The sequence below is a fragment of the Spodoptera frugiperda genome, chromosome 25, assembly GCF_023101765.2.
Source record: "Spodoptera frugiperda isolate SF20-4 chromosome 25, AGI-APGP_CSIRO_Sfru_2.0, whole genome shotgun sequence".
NCBI classification, from domain to species: domain Eukaryota; kingdom Metazoa; phylum Arthropoda; class Insecta; order Lepidoptera; family Noctuidae; genus Spodoptera; species Spodoptera frugiperda.
In genome coordinates, this window is record NC_064236.1 from 13,838,584 (window position 1) to 13,858,557 (window position 19,974).

Sequence of the window (19,974 nt, forward strand, 5' to 3'; positions counted from 1 at the left end):
TTTAATTCTAACTTATAAAGTAAGTCGAAACCTCTTTATAAATGCATCTTTTTATTTATTTAACACTTTATGAACAAAATTTTTTGACTGCACGGTTAGAGCAATGACTGGGCAACTGGCTGCCGCGCAACGGGTAGCGGGTTCGATTCCCGCACGGAGCAACTCTTTGTGTGATCCACAAATTGTTGTTTCAGGTCTGGGTGTCATGTGTATGTGAAATGGTATGTTTGTGAACGCACCCACGACACAAGAGAAAATCCTAAATTGGGGCAACGTTTATTTAAAAAAAAAAATAAACGAACGTAGGCATGCTGGAGTAGAGAAGTGTTACACTGGCCCGTAGGTATAATAATTATCTACACTAATAAATATAATTGAAGTATCTGTTTGTAACAGTGAAATAACCGGTGTTTACTACTTGAATGCGCGATGTTTTCGACTATCTGTCTATTTTTTCCGGCTAATCTCTATCTCTGAAATGGCAGGACCGATTTTGATAGGACTTTTATTGGCAAGTACCTGATGTACTACGGAGTAACTTATCCAAATTCTCTTACCGCCGTACTCAGAGTCATTTAATGGTTCCTTAACCAAGTCCTTAGCGATTGTTTTTGATACAAAATCATTACTAAGGAATAGTTTAAGTAATCATTAGATGCTCTGCGGACGAAATCGTGGGCACCAACTAGTGCTTCATATATTCTTTACGCAACTAATCTTCTTGAAATGTTTCATACATTAATGTTGTAAATGTTTCATACATTAATGTTGTACAAAAAAACAAAGGTTTAACTTTTTAATAAGATTACCGTTTTACCGCGGATATAGGTTAATTACGAAACAAAGGACAATTACGATGGCATTACTTAATTATAATCCTGGGAAATTTCTCCTTACTAATATTATAAATGCGAAAGTAACTCTGTCTGTCTGTCTGTTAAGTTTTCACGCCTAACACAGATAAAATAGACACTGAGGAACAACATATACTTTCTATTGCGAAAAAGAGGGGAGAATGGGTAAAAATAGGGGATGATTGTTCATATGGAAATTCGTCACTTTTAAAGCCGTAACAGTGAAACTTTGTATTTAGACAGTTAATGAGGAACGAAAGAACATAGGCTACTTTTTATCTATACTTATTATTAATATTATAAAGCGAAAGAGTTTGTTTGTTTGAACACGTTAATCTCAGGAACTACTGGTTCGAATTGAATAAATATTTTTGTGTTGAATAGACCATTTATCGAGGAAGGTTTTAGGCTACATAACATCACGCTGCAACTTATTACACTTCCTCTCTAAAACCCTCCCTGGTTCTAGTATCAGACTCTTACTGACCAAAATCCACTCCGTTCTTTTGCCTGTTTTGAGCTGGAGCGCCGGTAACCTTTTACGTTGTCTGCAGCTCCGGATCGGGCACCAGCTCTACTGGGCCCCATCTGCGGTGGCCTCGCTCATTGAAGCGCGCGCGGAACGCAACACGCCGTACGAACGGGTCTGGTTCTGATTGGGCGGCGAGCTACCCTTGCTCGCCGTCCGCAGACCCGCGCTTACGGTGGCCGGAGATCATCATGGGATCCCCGACGAACGGAGTGTCTTCTGCGGCAGCTGGGGCGTGATAAGGATCGGATTCCCTCACACGCCTCCTCCTTAGCTAGCATAACTATTTCGCAGAAGGGAGAGACGGCGTCCCATTTCCTCTCGCTCCGCACCATGGCCTGAACCAGAGCCGGATGCGAGAGCTTACTGTTGCCGAACACATCTCTAAGGGCATGGCGGTGCTCAGCCCATGCAGGGCACACTGCACTGCATGCTCCACTATGTCCTCCGGGTAGTACTCGCTAGGACGACACTCGGGTGAAACGCCTGGGTGTTTCCTCCCGCCGAATCCGAAACAGGTACCTACCGAAACTTCCGTGTCTGGTAAGTCCAGTAACCTGCATCAAGCAGTAGGTGAGGATGCCGTGACGCCTCTTAAGCCACTCCTCAAAGACTTACCACTGCAATATCAGCGAGCCCATCTAAAAAGTATCCTAGGAATTTTATTTCCAAAACACAAACCGTGGATGACGGTTACCCAACCTATAGGTCTCCTGATAACAGTGGAAACACAGCAATAATTCGTGTCAAATGAGCGTGGATAAAATAGGTGGGTTATTCCCTACAATTCAGTGCTATCACGAATTTTCAATGCACTCATTAACCATGGGTAACAGCTATAATTAATAAGTTTGTTTACAAAAATAAACATAATGCCCAAAATAACTATTCCATGCGGACGAAGTCGCGGGCACAGCTAGTATAGTATAAAACTAATATAGTGGATGGCCCCTCCAATACTGCCCGGTTCCCGCGAGTATTGCATTATCTCCGTAGCTGGACGTACCTAAGCTCGATATAATATCAAGACACAGCTCCACGAAACGTAATTAACAAAGAATAAAGCGTATTATTGGGATACGAGGATGACAATGTATTGTAAACCGTTGTGTTATTTGCTTCATCATAAAATCGGTAAAAGATTTTCAATATTTTCAATACATAGTTTATTAGATTTTTTCGATGGAACATTCCTGTAAGGAACCCCATTTAAGAGCACATTAATTTTAAAAGAAAAGCCTTTTAATAAACTTCATAACGGTGAGTGGAGGAATACATATTTTAAAATTGTTTTTAACCTTTTAGACATAAGAAGGTTAATCGTCAGGCAATGAGTACTTTTCTAGAGCTAAGACTGAGACCTTCTGAAACGAGTATTTCAATAATAACTATCGTGAGACATACTAAATTAACTAAAAATCACGGTTTACTCACGTAAATTAATGGAGAAAAGCTCTAATAGTTTCGAGTCACAGGGGGACTCTTCATGAGCAGCGTGCGCAAATGCGGCAACGCGACGTCGCGCCGCCGCCTACTGTAAGCTACGAAACTAGTAGAACTTTTCTCCATTAATTTACGTGAGTAATCCATGATTTTTAGTTAATCGAGAATTTTAACTAACCAAATCTTAATGCAGTCAAAGACCCCTCTAAAGCGCAGGCCACACCGCCAGCTAGCGGGCGGGCGGGCTAGGCGGGCGAACATCGTTTCACCTCTTTACATACTTCGGTTCATACGACGAGCATCCGTCTAACGTAACGAGCTAAGCTAACGAAATATGCGACAATTCTAGCGAAGCTACTCGTTCCCCTCGTTGGCGCGCCCGGGCTTCGCTAGCTTAGCTCACTCGCCAGCCCGCTCACCCGGTTCGTTCGCCCGTCCTCCCCGTTTCGAGTAGACTATTCGACGCTCGTGTTTCGAATAGCAGTGTAGTGTTCGCTTCGCCCGCTTAGCCCGCTCCGCCCGTCGCTCGTCTGTCCATAGTTTTCGGTGTGGCGGTGTGGCCTGCGCTTATAACAACACAAAACTTAATCAATTGAGTTCACAAATAAACCAAGTGCAACCAAAACTGACAAACTAGAACCTATATTGTAAACAAAGGCTAATAACCAACTTAGCTCACAGAAAGGAATTTCATAAGATTCCTGCACCCTAAGACCTAAGACGTAAAGCACTTGAGTCATTAAAGCAAATTGATCCGTATAAACGAACCTTCAATACTTTAACAGCTTAGTAAAACATTACATAATCTACTTTATTCATAGTTACCTATAAGAGTGGAACAGTAAAGCGTAGTTTGAAGTAACTAAGTTAATATAACTAGCCTCGTTATATGCGAACACTTCAAATTGAGTACCTACTGCTCGTCTCATTAAGGAAAGACTGGGGTTTAAATTAATAGTACAGCCATTTTTCTTGCATCTGATCGCTTAAAGATTCAAATAACTTTATTTGAAAGATATATGTAGGGAAGTAGAAATAATAAGTTGTAATCGTTAAATTAATGAATACTGCATTCTTTTATTATTGGATATAAACATAATTATAGACCGGTCTTAAGAACAAGTGTGGCAGATCCACGCTTCGGGCCGGCTCGACTGGAGTGATATCAGATAACACGGCCTCACAGAAAACCGACGTGTGTGCGTTGTTTCGTAAGTTAGGTTACCGGATACTCAATTACCTCCCTCTCATATAGTACATATATGTATATATATCCCTTTAATAACCCTTAAATTTCTAACCCCAAAAGGGGACATAGACTACTTTTTCTTTCCGCATCGCTGAAACCGTAAGCTGAAAGCTCAGTCGTAATCTCATTGGGAAATGATTCCTCGTAATGTAAAACATTAATCATACATTGCCACATTCCCTTTTAGGAAATGAAACCTAATGCACTGATAATAATAATTAATGTTTAATTCTCTTTCATTTATTATTTCTACTATCGAACGTTCTTTAGATTAGTTAGGTAAAATGGAACCCAGATTTTTTTATTAAGATATTAGCCGTCATAATGTATGAGTATCTACACACGTAGGATATTTTCCATAACGTATATATGTCACCGGATAATAACAAGATCCGTAAGTTTATCAATCTACTAGAAAGTTTATAAACTTTCGTAGGATTCTAAACGGGAGTTAAATTGTAATATTTTACGTCCACATTTTCGTAAATTGATAAACTCGTAAAATAATAGGTGACCAAACGCTACGCGCGATCTGATTAGTTGACTGTTACGCGTCACTTCTCCTACCATTAGTGTGTTTTATAAGAGTATTCCTGTATTTTAGTTAGTAACTGTAAAATAGCTTATTGAAACTGATAATAGAAAACTCAACTCACTACATCCGTGCCAGAGTTTTTCAAGTCTGATTATACCAAAGTTTATGGATTGCCACTATGAACATTGACCAATCAGAGAGCAGTGTGTTATTTTACGTATTTCAAAGATGCGTACATATTTAAAAGTTTCTGTGATTGGTCGAACCATATAAAATCTTACGAATCCGTTAGTTTATAAATTTACCGTATGTACGAAAGTTTATAAACTTCCTAGTAAATTGATAAACTTACGGATCTTGTTATTTTTCGGTGACATATAGTATACGTACTGGAAATATTAATTAATTAAAAGTTAAATAAAGATTTTGTCGATCTTTTTCCTCTCCGAATTGATAAGGATATTTGTAGGCAAAAATAAAATGCTCAAAAACATTGTAACTATTTGTGCATCTCATAATATCATTTGTCTTTTGGAACAGCCAGTAAAATACGAGTATTATTCCGTAAGTGCTATTAAATTTTAAGCCTAACTATGTTATTGAAGGAGCCGAAAGATATTTTTAGATCGCTAAGACAAAAGGAGCGATTAGGTCCAAAATAAAAGTTCCCGTGGCACTGGCGATTAAATTTACAAGAATTCTTGATAGAAACACCAGGAATATTGTAAGTGGGTTTATGATTGCTTTTTGTTCTGCGTTTTATTATTTAGTACAGGCTCATTGTGTCGAGACAGCGTTGCCGAGCTCAGTATTTCCACGATAATAATTTCCTCTCGGTAAGTCACTGTAAACTGTTCAGTGAGAGAAAACATAAATTATTATAAGTTATTTTTATTCTAGGATTTTTAAGCCAATAAATGTACTATGTAGGTAGGTTTTATAGCGCCAACGCCTCAGCCCACGTTCCGCCCACAAGGAGTTTAGACGACAAACGCTATAGATTAAAAGTCTATTTTAAATACTGAGTTGGACGTGAAAATTCCGACCTTTTAAACTGCAATCTCCAAACTAATTATGGAGTGGGTTCTTATGTGGGTGAGTCCCATAGTACTAAGTTAATTCTAAAGCCCAAAAAACTATCTTAACAAAGTCCTTATATTATAACTTTCGCTAGACTTACTAAATTAATTATTATGTATTTCGGCTTATTTCGCATAATTGTTTGATGATGAAGTCGACTAGTTTCAAGCCGTGAGTTGCTGCTTATGAATATGATCTTCTAGTACGGCTTGTAACAAATCGATTTCCTTGTCAAACAATTGCGTGAGTAAGCCGAAAAACATAATAATTAAATTAACAGAGTCGATTCTGTATAAATCTAAACATAAATAAAATACAGAGTGCTAATAAATGATTCAGTTGTTAAATCGGGACAAAAGTAGGCCAGTTCAAACTCGAACTACTTCTGTCACCGCTACCGAAATAACGAAATGGGTATGTTTTTAATTTTAACAAGAGTCGACAAGCTTTTGCAGAGCATATCCAAATATATTCTTGTAACAGAAATGTCAGCCGGTCTAGGTCACAAATATGTTGAACCTTTAAATAACTTGGGACTTGCGACGACATTCATATGAGTATTTTTGACGATGATATAAATACTGAAGCGAATGGTGCCCTGTTTATTGTTGTGTGTTTGTAACTTAGGTGGTTTTATCCTGTCACGGGATCCTTCGATTAGATTTGTGTGTCGTTGCAAAATCTTTTATGGTATTATAATTGTAAATATGTGTTTTATTGTGTTTATTTCACGTCGTAGCGGAATGATTTTATAGTATGATGTTTGTATTTATAAAATACATAGTTAAGAGGTTGAAGGCTACTTTTGCCAGTAGATTCGGGTGAATTTTTTGATTACTTATTAATTTCTCAAAGATGATGAAGTTTTAGATGAGAAGCAAAAGATAAATAGTAGATATAATTTCTACATTAAACTTAAGCAAAGAATTTTAGTACTATCAACCTTAGATTGCAATGAAAATAACAGTTTAAAAGAATTAAATACAATTCCCTATTTGAAACCTAAAAATTCTGGCCTTGAAACCGGATCCCATCAACCATATAAAGGGTAAAAATGAAAAGCACCATCAGATTTCGCCATTTTCAATTTTGGCGCGTATTAAACAGTGAATGGAGTTATAATGGCATAAACGTCAAACAGTCGGAACACTGCATTTTATTGACTTTTTCAGCCGTGAACAATATTCGCTCAGGACGAGAACGTGCTTCAGATTTTTAATAAAGAGTTTTTAATAAAAACTTATTTGTAGATGAAACTGCGATGCTCAAATGTATGGATTCCCTTTTCAAAAATAGTATTGCTGTATTAGTTCATATTTGGAATACCGAAAACCGAGTATTTGTTTTAAAAATTGACAAAATATTTTTTACGAGGAATTCTTTGCACGTTCGTTCCAATGTTTGTAGGTATCGGCAAAGGTTAGTTTTGAATTTTAAACCCAGTTATTGTTTTTAGAAACGTTCTAGCCGATTTTTACTGAAAATCTATTGGTAGGATTGCCTCTGTCAAATGTGCAGTCCGTTTATGGAAAAAGTAGAAATGGTGATAAAAAATATATATGCTACTACGCCATAGTTTCTCGACTTATATTTGCGTACAAGTGATCATGTTTGAGACGAAGACAAATAATTAATAAAACTTTAATTATTTGTCTATTATGTTTTACTACAATAATTTAAAATAATGCAATATTATTTCTCTTTCTTTTTTAATAACGTTACTCAGCACTGTGATTTTCTCCTGTGTACATATGACACACATACACAGACCCGAAACAACAATCTGTTGATCATACAAAGAGTTGTTCCGTGCGGAAATCGAAACCGCGACACATTGCACGGTAGCCAGTTGCCCAGCCACTGCGTTAACTGTGCAGTCAATATAAAATGATACTAACTATAACAATTTGTACAATTTTAACCCAGTATCCTTTCAATCCAATACTTTCCTTTAAACTAGAGAACAATACATTGCTACTCGTACAAGTGTAACGTGCGAATACCTCAATATTATCTAACAGATATTTTATCAAGGAATCCTGATCTAATAGTTGAAAAGATAATTAAAGATAAATTTTATTTAGTACAGTATAGATGTCGTGAAAGTAAGAGTTGACTTAGGAACGAAATGTTTCATACCTCTCTGATAAACCTAACTCTTTTAAACTGCAATCTCAAACTCACCTGACAAGCGTGAAGATTTTAGAAAACCCTTATTTAATAAGTCTTTGTAACTGATTAAATAAATCATTAATTGTTCCTGATTTTATTTTAATTAATTTTATTAAGTCTGTTCGCATGTACACAATTTCTAGTTAAAAAGGAAAACCTATTTTGGCCTTAGTCTCTGTAATTCACATAACCTATTGTAAATTACATGTAAACAGCGGTTGGTTCTATAAATAAATAATAAATGAGGCCTATAGCCCAGTAGTGGACTGTTGCAAATTGATGATGTCCTAATTTGTACATCAAAATAGGATCAGACAACCTGGATCCGACCTTAAATGCAATTCAAGAGCAGTAAATTATTGGCTGACCGCCGTCGCCAATGCTTCAGTTAAGCACTGAGCTTGAGTTATGTGGCGATTATTTTAATGAAACACTTTATTTTGTAGTATTTATTCGAATACTACCTACGAAGATTAGTTTTTCGACGCTTTAAGTTAGTTTTTATTTCTTTTAAGGTATTTTTAAGTTGTAAATATTTTAGTCATAGTTATTATTATTATTTAGTTAATATGGTTTAATATTACCATATTCTAGAGATCGTAAACGGAACACACTGAGCAAGCAGTGGTTTGGTTAAAGTTGATATTACCGAATAGATTTGGGATTATGTTCGTTACAAACGACGAACGTTTCCTAATTAATTTAGTAGAAAAAATATCGGTACAATACTTCAGTGTCGTTAATCTTACGGAGGGAGAGTTCTCCCTCGCTTTTAAATCCTCTTGACATTTATCAATAGTCGAGATTTGCTCCAATTATCTCCACTATTAGTCTCAGCAACTGTGTCACTGGAGAATTATTAAAGACTCGCCCTTTTTTGCTAACTGACTTTTACTGGATATTAAATCGATGGAGCCCTGCATTACTAGTGCAAGTGATTTTATTTCATAGTGAGATTTATCGCGAATACATAAAAAGTATCCCTGAATGTATATCTAAACAACAAAGAGATATAGAGAAAATAATTTCCAAAATTTTCAGCTCTAATCTAATCTAATCTAATCTACATGTATAACTATACTAAACAGAAAAGTCCCATGTTTTTCATCTATGTAGTACTTTATTCTCTGTCCATTCTAAGTCATTTATCTGGCTACAGCTTCTAAACTACTAATATAGACTAGTATAAGCTTACAATATGTCTAACGGCACGGCTGCATACAAACATATCTGTTTTCTATCCCATTGTATAAAGCACAATAGACATGCCATCGTTAACAACATTTCCAAATTTCGATACTAAAGTTTCTATCTAAGGATTAATACAAGTCTGCTTTACCTTTCATGTAAACGAAACGAGATCGCATTCAGCGCTTTGATTGACCGACTCGAACAAACCAACCAATCAACTCGTACTAAAGGTACAGAATACAAAACCAAAACGTCAACGGTTGTGGTAATTTCAACAAAGCCAGAAATTAGATTAATTAAAATAATAATTGATGAATAATTAATGAAAACCAATACTTAGTTAACGTGAGTGACACGGTTTGCCCGCAAGCGGCTTGTCTAAACTTCCCTCGGCGTAACCAAGTAAACCCTAATCTCTCTCGGACACAGGTCGAGCAATTGTGGGACGCCGCCGGGCACACGAGGGCAGCCTAAACTACCCACGGCACTCCCACACGAACAAGTCATCGGCACTATGTTCTACGAAATACTGTGACAGCAATGCTTAAACATGGTCATGCTACTACTTCTACAAGTACTATTGTTATTATTATTTTTTAATTCTTTATTTGTTTAGGAACTTTTATAGGTACACAAGTTTATGCCAGTTCCATTGGACTACTTCATAACTTCTTTTTGTGGGGGGAAAATCATCCAATGGCTTCTCCCGCCTTGGGCGAGACGAGACGGAGTGTCAGACTCTTACTGACTAAAAACCACCCCGTTTCTACTCCTGCTTGTCGAGTCGGAGCCCCGGTAGCTCCAGCCCTACTGGGCCCCATCTGTGGTGGTCTGATGGCTCTTTGAGGCGCGCTCAGAATTACCTTAACATATATGTATACGCAATAAGTAATGTACTTACTATTGTTATTTAAAAAAAAAACTTTTTAACAATATCAGTTGGAACTTTAGAAAACAGAAGAAACTAACAAAAAGTATCAACATTAATTTGACACTTATTACCGAACAAACAGACATTAGATAGGTCACGTGTGTAAACAATACAAATTAGTAGTTACAAATTGACGGTGAGACTAATTACATTCGTCAATATAGTTGAGAGAGTCATTAGCCACGTGTGTGTCGATTCTCAGTATTCGTATAGTGGTTTGTGGTGAATCACTGCCACGATGGTTTTCGATACACGTCCATTTGCTTTTCTGTAATCCCATTGCGGGGATGGACGAACCAAATGATACTATCCGTTCCTTTACCTGACTTGTCAGACCATATCAAAGAGTCTAAAATTTCCCCAAATGACCACGGTATTGGAGCTACAGAAATGTAAAACATTTACCCGTACAGGGACATTGAAAAGCCTTGATTAATGTACACGAGATGGGCCTTACAATGAACTTTGTCAAAGTCGGAGCATTTATCGAAATCCCAGCTTTGGCTGGCTCTCTTTGAATGGATTTGCTGGCTTGCCAATTAGTTATTTCACTGCTAATTCTAATGCCAAAGATGAGTAACAAACAGAATGGTTATTCACGAACAGGGCTAACCTAATGAATAACAACTCTTATTCGCATATTTTCCCAAGAAAATGCTAAAAACAACCAATAACAAGTCTAATTAGTTTGGTTTGCACATTGAATGTGAGGGCGAATAATTCGATCGTTTACTTATAAAATTACCACGTAGTTGTGTTATTATTGAATCACTTTGATAACTAGCTAGCTTCCCTAAACAGCGCCTTCGATGAGGAAGTAATTGAACCGTTTTCAGTTCAAAAAGCGCAGCAATGTTCGTCGATGATAGAATTACGGTACGGTCGTTTTATCAATTAACAAGGTCTTTAAAAATGTTACGGCTGGCCTGTGCAGACAATTTTTAATGCAATTACTGGCCGGACGTAAGATAACAAAGCACTCACATTGTTAGCCCGTTGGCCATACAAATAAAAAATAAACCTCCGTGAAGGGTGGAAATTTTAATTTTCTGCCCTTTGCGGATGACGTCCACTAATAAAAAGGGACAGATCGAATCACAGTTTCATAGTACAGGTATCGCCGAACGAAGAGTAGTCAATTATTCAATTTTATATTTAGCATCGAATATTTCCTGCTTACTGATTCGTAAATTAATTTTCTATAATTTGATTGCAATTTATACGAGTTAACTGGTTGTAGGATGAAATTAATTGAATATTTGTAATTATTACTGTCTACGGAATGGGCTAATTTAATTTATATTATTAGTCTACGCTGTAAACACTGCACTTAATAAAAAAATATATCATTTGTTTTCTGTTTTCATTTTGTACAATTACATTTTAGTAAAGGAAAATGTATTGAAGCCTGCTTATACCTTCATGATTTAATTCGCTATTTATGTTGAACGTTAATCTCTGGTTGTACCAGCCAGATTTGCTAATGGTTTTAGCATTTAACACAGCTCTTAAAAGGGTAAGCTACTTAGCGTAACGCTACAATGCTTAGGCATGAAGCACAGCGGTGTAACTGTGGAAATTAGCTAATTATAACACATTAGTTAGTATTGTTGTAATGTTTTTTTTAAACATTGTTCCTACCTAAGATTTTGTGGATCACACAAAGTGTTGCTCCGTGTAGGAATCGAAGCCGCTACATGTTGTACTGCAGCCAGTTGCTCAGCCAGCGACGCGAACGTGCAATCAAATGTATTAATACTCCTACTCTTCTAGTGGGTATTTAAGAGGCGACTAAGAGAATGTATTTTTGACTGAAACTAGATAACAGCGTCTTTCGATAAATCTGGAACATTTTAAACTGTAATCTCCAATCCGCCTAAGTGGAGATAGCGGTAAATATACTCCAGTAGTTGACCATCATGGATTGTTGATATTGATTATTTTCTAAAAGTATTGATCTAGTTTTTGTATGTAGTATGACTGGGGTAGACAATTCAAATTCCAAGCCTGGCAAAATATTATGTTCTTTTTAATGTTAATAATGATACGATGTCTAGAAATAAGGTAAACGGGAGGGAGGTGCACATCCTTTTGAAGATTACCATAAGCTTTGCAATTATGGATGGTCTCTGTGACTTTACCACTCGCGTAAGGCAAAGACATGATCATATTCATTTGTTATTAATGTAGGGGTGTTGTTATTTATAAATTAATCTGTAATAAACAAATATAAGTTTTTAAACTGATATAGTCACTAGAACTGTCATTAGAACTTGAGACGGGATATTCACAATGTTTATTTTTGTCTATGAGTTTCCGATATTTAGGCACTGTTGCAAACGCCGTGATCACGGATGGTAAATATACCGTCTCAAGTTCTAATGATAGTATAATAAACAATTCTTTAATATTAAGATGTTAGAAGAATTTCAGATTTAAGCAATTAATAAAAACGACAGACATGCAAAATCATTGCCGCATTTTCCCGATTTCTCTTATACTCCCAACTAACTACATCACACAACTTTTTTAATAAAAACGAGTCTGCAAATATAACTTCAGTAAAAAGCAGTTACCTACGGATATTCGATGCCCTTTTTTTTTTTTTTTTTTTTTTTTTTTGAGGGGGGAAAATCATCCAATGACTTCTCCCGCCTTGGGCAAGGCGAAAGGGAGTGTCAGACTCTTACTGACTAAAAACCACCCCGTTCCTTCTCCTGCTTTTCGACCCGAAGCCCCGGTAAACCCGCTAGGTAGTCCGCAGCTCCGGATCAGGCATCAGCCCTACTGGGCCCCATCTGTGGTGGTCTGATGGCTCTTTGAGGCGCGCGCGGAACGCGACGCGCCGCACGCACGGGTCTGGATCTGGTCGGGCGGCGAGCTACCCTTGCTCGCCGTCCGCAGGCCCGCACTTACGGTGGCCGGAGATCGTCTCGCGATCCCCTACGCCCGGAGTGTCTCTCGCGACGGCTGGGGCGTGAAGAGGTTTGTTCTCTCACGCGCCCCGCCTCCTCCTTAGCTAGCATGACTGCTTCGCAGAAGGAGGAGACGGCATCCCAGTCCCTCTCGCTCCGCACCATGGCCTGAACCAGTGCCGGGCGCGAGAGGTCGCCGTCGCCGACCACATCCCTGAGGACTTGGCGGTGCTCAGCCCACGCAGGGCACACCGCCACCGTATGTTCTACCGTGTCCTCCGGGCGGTCCTCACAGTGATGACACCCGGGCGTTTCCTCCCGCCCAATAAGGAACAGAAACCTACCGAAACTCCCATGTCCGGTAAGCACCTGCGTCAGGCGGTAGGTGAGGACGCCGTGGCGCCTCTCTAGCCACTCCTCAAAGAGGGGACTTACCGCTGCAATGATAGCGAGCCCAGCCCTCGGTTGCGACAGTCGTTGCTGCCATTCCGCCAATATTCGATGCCCTACCGCATTTGCCATCGAATTGAAACAACCGCCGCCCGCGGCTGCGTTTGCTTTGAATAACCGTATGGACATTGGGGGGACGACCCGTAATATGGAGGTAGGTAAAAAATAAACTTTATTTTGACATTCAATATCACACACATCATCACGGTCTGTTATGCCCTGAAGCGGTATATTGCACTGGTTATATGCAAGTTTGCACGGTGTATTAAAATGTAACATGTATTTTGCTGCGGACAACGCAAAAGGTTACCGGGGCTCCGGCTCTAAGCAGGAGAAGGAACGGAATGGTTTTTGGTCAGTAAGAGTCTGATACTTCTTCCTTTGAATTATCAAAGGCACAAGAAGCTACGTATTAAGGTAGTTTCTCTTAAGTTTAAGTTTCGTCTCATATCGTGGGTATCGCAAGTGATTTTGTAAACAACACTGCTACCTGGTTTCTGGTAAATGCCTGAAGTTTATTTCATTTTTATAAACTACGTTCTCCAAACCATTTGCAAAACGTGGAAATATAACTAACCTTCTCATTATAAGAGGCTCATATTCTGGTAATGGTTTATCATTAAACCTATAATATTAATACTCAATACTAAATACCAATAAAAGAAAAAAAATCAGCGATATAAATCACCTAACTTTCTTACTTCAATCATAGATAGTTCATTTTAGTTGAATGGATATTTTATTAGAAGAAAATCCGAGGTATTTCATAACCAGTTTTCTCCGGCATAATCCGGTTCCGTCACTGGTCTCGTCACATTTCATTTCCGCCCGGGGTTCATAGGGTTTGAACGTCTTCACGCCGTATATAAATTGTTGACAATTTTCCATTCACAATTTTATCTTTATTTTTCTATCTCTTCGAATCGTGTCAGATTCAGTTTTGAAATTGCGTGTGTGATGATGGGTTAGGGCTTTAGGTTTCATTTATTTTAAGATTTTAGGATATTAGAAACTGATACTGCATTTTTATTTATTAGTGTAGATTAATAGAATTATTTTATTCGTCTCGTAAATGGTAAACTTTTTTTCTAGACTGAGGCATTGGGACAGTTTTTTTGCGATTAGATGGTGATGATGATAGAGCGATGATGAAAAAGACTAATAAAATATGGCAATACCTTATAAAAAAAAATCTGTTAAAGAATAATAACATTACTTATATGTTATAACTAAATTATAATAATAACTATGAATAAAATATTAACAACTTAAAAATATCTTAAAAGAAATTAAAAAGTTGCTAGTTTAGGATTGTATACCAGGTCATTACAATGATTAAAAGTTATAAGGCGTAGCTATACCATGAACAGTCCGTGGCAACCTACTTCTGGACTAAGGGACTTCTCATACGTAAGAGAGGTTTGGGATAATCTTCATATTTGGCAGGCGGGTTAAAGATTTCAGCTATACAATTTCTAGTTCAGTCAGTGCTTACCATCAGGTGATAGATATTTGCTAATGTGTTCGAAAATACCGAAATCTGTAAAATTTTATTTATTTACGTAATTAACCTAATAAACCTATTCATTTAAATTACTATTAATAGTAGATGGGAAAAGAGCACGAGGCCGCTCTCTAATACAAGAGTTGGACCAGATCAGGAACCTCACGGGCCTTCCAATCAACATCGCTCTTAAACATACCGAAGACAGGAACTCATAGAGTAGACTATGCTTAAGACCTTAGAGAAGGATTCTCTATACAGACACGACTTTCAGTACTGAAAAAACAAACAAGAAGAGTTTTTTAATAACATTTATTCATAGAAAATACATACACATCTTATTACTAAACCTCGCCAAACTATGCAACAGTTTGTTGGCAAATTTAAGTTACTATAAAACAATTAAGTAAGGATCGCTTGTTTAAAACATCTGTTAATTTTCGTAAACCATAAGATAAGGTTTAACTTTGATAAGTTAAATTCGTAAGTTACTAGAGAAACTAACTAACCCATCCCGAACGATCACTTTCACTACAAACTTGATTATGCTTGTACACTTTAGGAAACAAGTTTAATAGTTTACTTTCTTAAACATTAATACCTATAAGTCTTGTAGGAAATATGATCTAAACTAAACTACCACACGTGAAAAGAAACATGTACCTATTTGGCAATGTCTTTTCATTCTACTGATTTGACTGCCTCGTTGGTCGACTGGTCGCAAGTGTGACTGCCGGTCAAGAGGTTCGATTCCCTGGTCGGTCAAAGTGTTATTGGGATTTGTTTGGCTTTTTCGAAAATTTTTCAGTAGTAGCACATAGTCTGGAATTGTACACAGTATATGGCAATAGGCTCACCCCTATTACATGGAACTTATAACACAAATGGTGAAAAGTGGGTGTATACTGCATAACGGCATTACGTGCCGTAACGTGCACTTCTGCCCACCCCTTCGGAAACAAAAGGCGTAACGTTGCAATTATTTTCATTCTACAACAATTGTTAAAAGCAAAAATCATATAAAAGAAAGTTCTAGAAAATTCGCTTCGAAATTCACACTCTTTATATATTTGATTTTGTGAAACATTCGGCTACACTTACTTACTACCGTACATGTCCCATAGGACTTGGTGGAAACAACGGAAAACCACAGGGAAGTGTTTTACCTGGGTATGTCCTTATACTGAGAACGGACATCAAGGGACAGCGTCCTTTAAACATTTGGTGTACAATGTCCAACTCGTTTGCCAACCGTGGGGATTGTAGGAATATTCCTTAGGAGACAGACTTTTGTTCAGTAGTATCGAAGAACGTCTTACGAATAAAAGGATTTCGTGACAACCCCATGATGAGGCCCAGTAGGGCCGATGCCTAATCCGGAGCTGCGGACTACCTAGCGGGCTTACCGGGGCTCCGGCTCGAAAAGCAGGAGTAGGAACGGGGTGGTTTTTAGTCAGTAAGAGTCTGACACTGCCTCTCGCCTCGAGAGAAGTCATTGGATGATTTATCCCCTCAAAAAAAAAACAAACCCGCTTTACCAACATAATGATTATTATAGGCACTAATCAAAACTCTATGCTTAGGTATTAAGAACAAAAAAGAAACTGCAAACAACAAAACGTGCCATTACTTGATAATTTAATTATTATCCTACCGTATAAAAACTTAATGTGTAACATAATTTTACCAACCTTGGCCACTTTTAATGAGTTTGTGTATGTAGCACTTGGATCTAACGAGTTAGTGTGCAAACGATACTCCGATAAACATGATGACTTTTTTTTATCTTATTATTCTATACTTGAAAATACAATAATTGACATTAGAAGTTTTCACAATCTTGGCAAACAGGCCATCTCTTCATCAGATACAATGAACAAAACTTTATATTTAACGAAGCACCCGTCGCATTTCTCTAACTATTCAATTCTTCTATTAATATATTAACAATTATATTATAATAATGGCACTCATAAATCTATTATAAAGCCACAAACCACAAAGCTCACTTCCCTAAACTGACAGAGATGACAAATAAATCCGTTCATTTAGTATAAGATAATACGTAGCCCCGAGGATTAAAAGTTTACCGTCAAAGCCCCAACGTTGACTTGGTAAAGAACTATTCCTATAAAATTACACAGAACTCAGTCTAGAACTTTATTCAGTCAAAGGTGTTTGAACTTTCTGAAAATAACTTGACACTGAACTGGAAATCAGGGCTTCACTGAATGGAGCTACTATCGGTTTCGCTGGAATAAACGAATGAATGACATAGTACGGGAATGCCGGCTTAATTTTACTACAGCGCCGACTGAACTGCAGTCGCAAATTGTCTAAATAAAGTTGAGTTGTTTACAAACACACGCAGGAAAATACTCGGAACGGACATTTTTTTTCACCGCGCGGTGTAAAGTTTGTTTTAAACTTTGCCTTTGCCCGCGAATCGACACGCGTTTAAAAATTTGATATAACTTCCGTACAGAAGTTTGGAAAATTGTTTTGTCGTTTCTCTACACTTCAAAGATACTCGACATTATCTTTTTTATATTGCTACGGCCAGTAATTTCGGTTATGCGTTCAATCATTCAGTATCGAGAGATTTCAATAAGTACATGTACATTTGTATTTAAAACACATTTAATTTGGTTTTCTCTTACTACCATCCCTCCTTTACGTTAACCTACCTGGCAAACAGCCAACCCCCACGTCCCGCACTGCAACATTACGTAATTATTTCCCAAATCACTTTATAAACACTTTTAATCGAACATACAACGACTTGAAACCACATCGTGGAACTACTGTAACTTTTTCCATACGCTAACACTACTAATAAAGCAATCAACAACTTCGTGCGAAGTTTTCAAAACTTTTCAAATTATTCGAAAAGTTATTTAAAGTTGCAATTGTGGCTTAAAAACTAATATTGGACATTCAACTGAGTAATTTAACTGTATATTTCTGTAAATAACTTGTATTATAGAGCATAGAACAAAAATCTCGGCGGGTACTTAGTTTCCCGCCGGTGGCTCAGATGTCAATAAAAATATTACAACAGACTTGATGAAAAATAACTGTATTGTAGGGGCTTCTTATCTTTGTCCCTCGGGATGTCGGATCCAAGCCCTGAGCGGCTCACCATTCATCTTAGCTAACTCGCCTTTAGCTAACAATACACGTCACGCTTTATTAACTTAACCTTGTTTTCTACCTACCCTGCACATGAACTATCCATGTCACAACAATTCTAAAGAAACACGAACATTTTCCAGCTTCCCGCCGCGCGCCGTAAAACTTTTGCAAACTTTTTAAATTAATATTTCCAACTACTAAACTTTAAAAACCATTTAAATATACGATTCCAACAGCCAATAACTTTACTTTAGCTTGTATCTACAGTGAAATAAATGCATTTGCTCAGTTCTATGTTACTTTACTTACTCAAACAAACTGTTTGAAAGTAAATAAAACAATTGAATGCCTGGCAAAGTTGAGCGCCGCGATTTTCTCTGCGCTTGGATATAAGCTTATCTCCAGCGTGTTATCGAGGCAAGTCGCGTGTGTTCTGGGTGAACTAGAGTCCACTGGTTGATCGTGTGTGGGGTTCGGTGCTCGTCCCGTCAAGTGTCGCTTAAAGTTGGCGCGGCGAGTAAAGTTTGTGCGGGGTAGTATGAACACCCCTCCGCTCCCAACGATCGAAGAGGCGGCGCGCGCAACACCCCGCGCTCTATATAAAGCGCTACCCTCACACCAGCTCCCCACAACCGCAAGAGGACGCGCGCGATCGCCCGCTAAGCCGCTCGCCCGGGGCGCCGCTCTTTCTCTTTTCTCTCTTTTTCTCTGTTCGTCTGTCTCTCGCTGATGCGGCCGCGCTGAGGCCGATGCGGGCGCCGCCATGCCGCGCTGCCTCATGGCCAAGAAGTGGAAGGTGGCCCCTGCGGCGGAGCTGGCCGAGGAGTCTGACGAGGAGATCGACGTGGTTGGCGAGGGGCGCGGCCGCAGCCCCGCGCCCGCCGCCACCGCCCCGGGTCCTTCTCCCAGAGACCCCGAGCCGACGCTCCTCTACAACGGTAAGGAACCTCCGCAGGTGACAGCGCTGGTCGCGCGCTGATGTCAAGGCCCCACACGGCCGCAACTAGTGCCAAGGTCCCGCGACGCCGCGCTCCAGCACGCGACCGACGCCGACGGTCAACAACTTTGCATCATAAATAAATTGTACACACTTACGAACTTGTTCCTAACTTGTGCTGCCTGCGACTGTCTCATGTCTAGCGAATTTCTTTTAATATCTCAAGCTTCGCGTGCGACTTTTTAATATTTGTATCGTATCGCTCGTCAAAATTTATGTACAGTGTTAATTGGCATGTTGATTAGTTCAAGTTTGAGTCAGGGCAAAGCATAAGAAAAGGATAAAGTTCGGAAGCAAGCAACAGTCTCCTCTTACCATTTAGGTACGAGATGTAGCTACAGTTGAGCAACAGTTGCACGCTGATGTCACAAAAGCTCAAGGAAGTTGGCCCGGCGCCAAGTCAGTGACGCCTTCAGAGCGGCAAACATCATTAAGTATGAGCAACGCACTCCGACTACCTTTTTGTATCCCGACGTTGCCAAACCTCCACCCTCGGTACCATAAAACGCAACGCACCTAGTTGTGTGGGCCAACGGAAACTACCCAAAATACTTTACCGATAACCAACCCATTCTTCACGTCAACTACTCCTCGGCCTTAACTTCTAGCAAAGAAACCTTCCCAGTCCACATATCTGTACATCTTCCTAACTACTGTTTTCCTTATTTAAGTTTAAAGCACAATAAACAGTGGCTTTTAACCTTTGAAAGGAAAACCATAAAAGTCACGCGGTTACCACAAAATGTTCAATATTTACAAAATTGGTCCGATATTCTCAGTCAATTTATTGAAAAACATTCGTGTGTCCCACCACTGCAGCGGAGCAGATTAAAACACCGATAGCATTTAATTTTTGTTTTTATTCGCATCGTCTAGTATCTGAATGGCTTTGGATTAAAACTATGAAAGTGTTTGAGCCGATTAAATTCTTCCAATAAAATAGAAGCCTAAAAATTGTATCGTACATTTTTATTTCATCTGTAAAAGTT

The 19,974-nt window shown here is 38.5% G+C and overlaps 1 protein-coding gene across 1 annotated transcript in view; it reads left to right on the forward strand.

Moving 5' to 3' along the window:
• The first annotated feature begins 18,509 nt into the window (after positions 1 to 18,509).
• LOC118276517 (transcriptional repressor scratch 2-like) overlaps positions 18,510 to 19,974 on the forward strand; it is a 41,847-nt gene continuing 40,382 nt past the window's right edge. Inside the window, exon 1 of the mRNA XM_035594892.2 lies at positions 18,510 to 18,926. Coding sequence (XP_035450785.2) covers positions 18,752 to 18,926 — 175 coding nt within the window. The 5' untranslated portion in view covers positions 18,510 to 18,751. The remainder of the gene's footprint in view (positions 18,927 to 19,974) is intronic.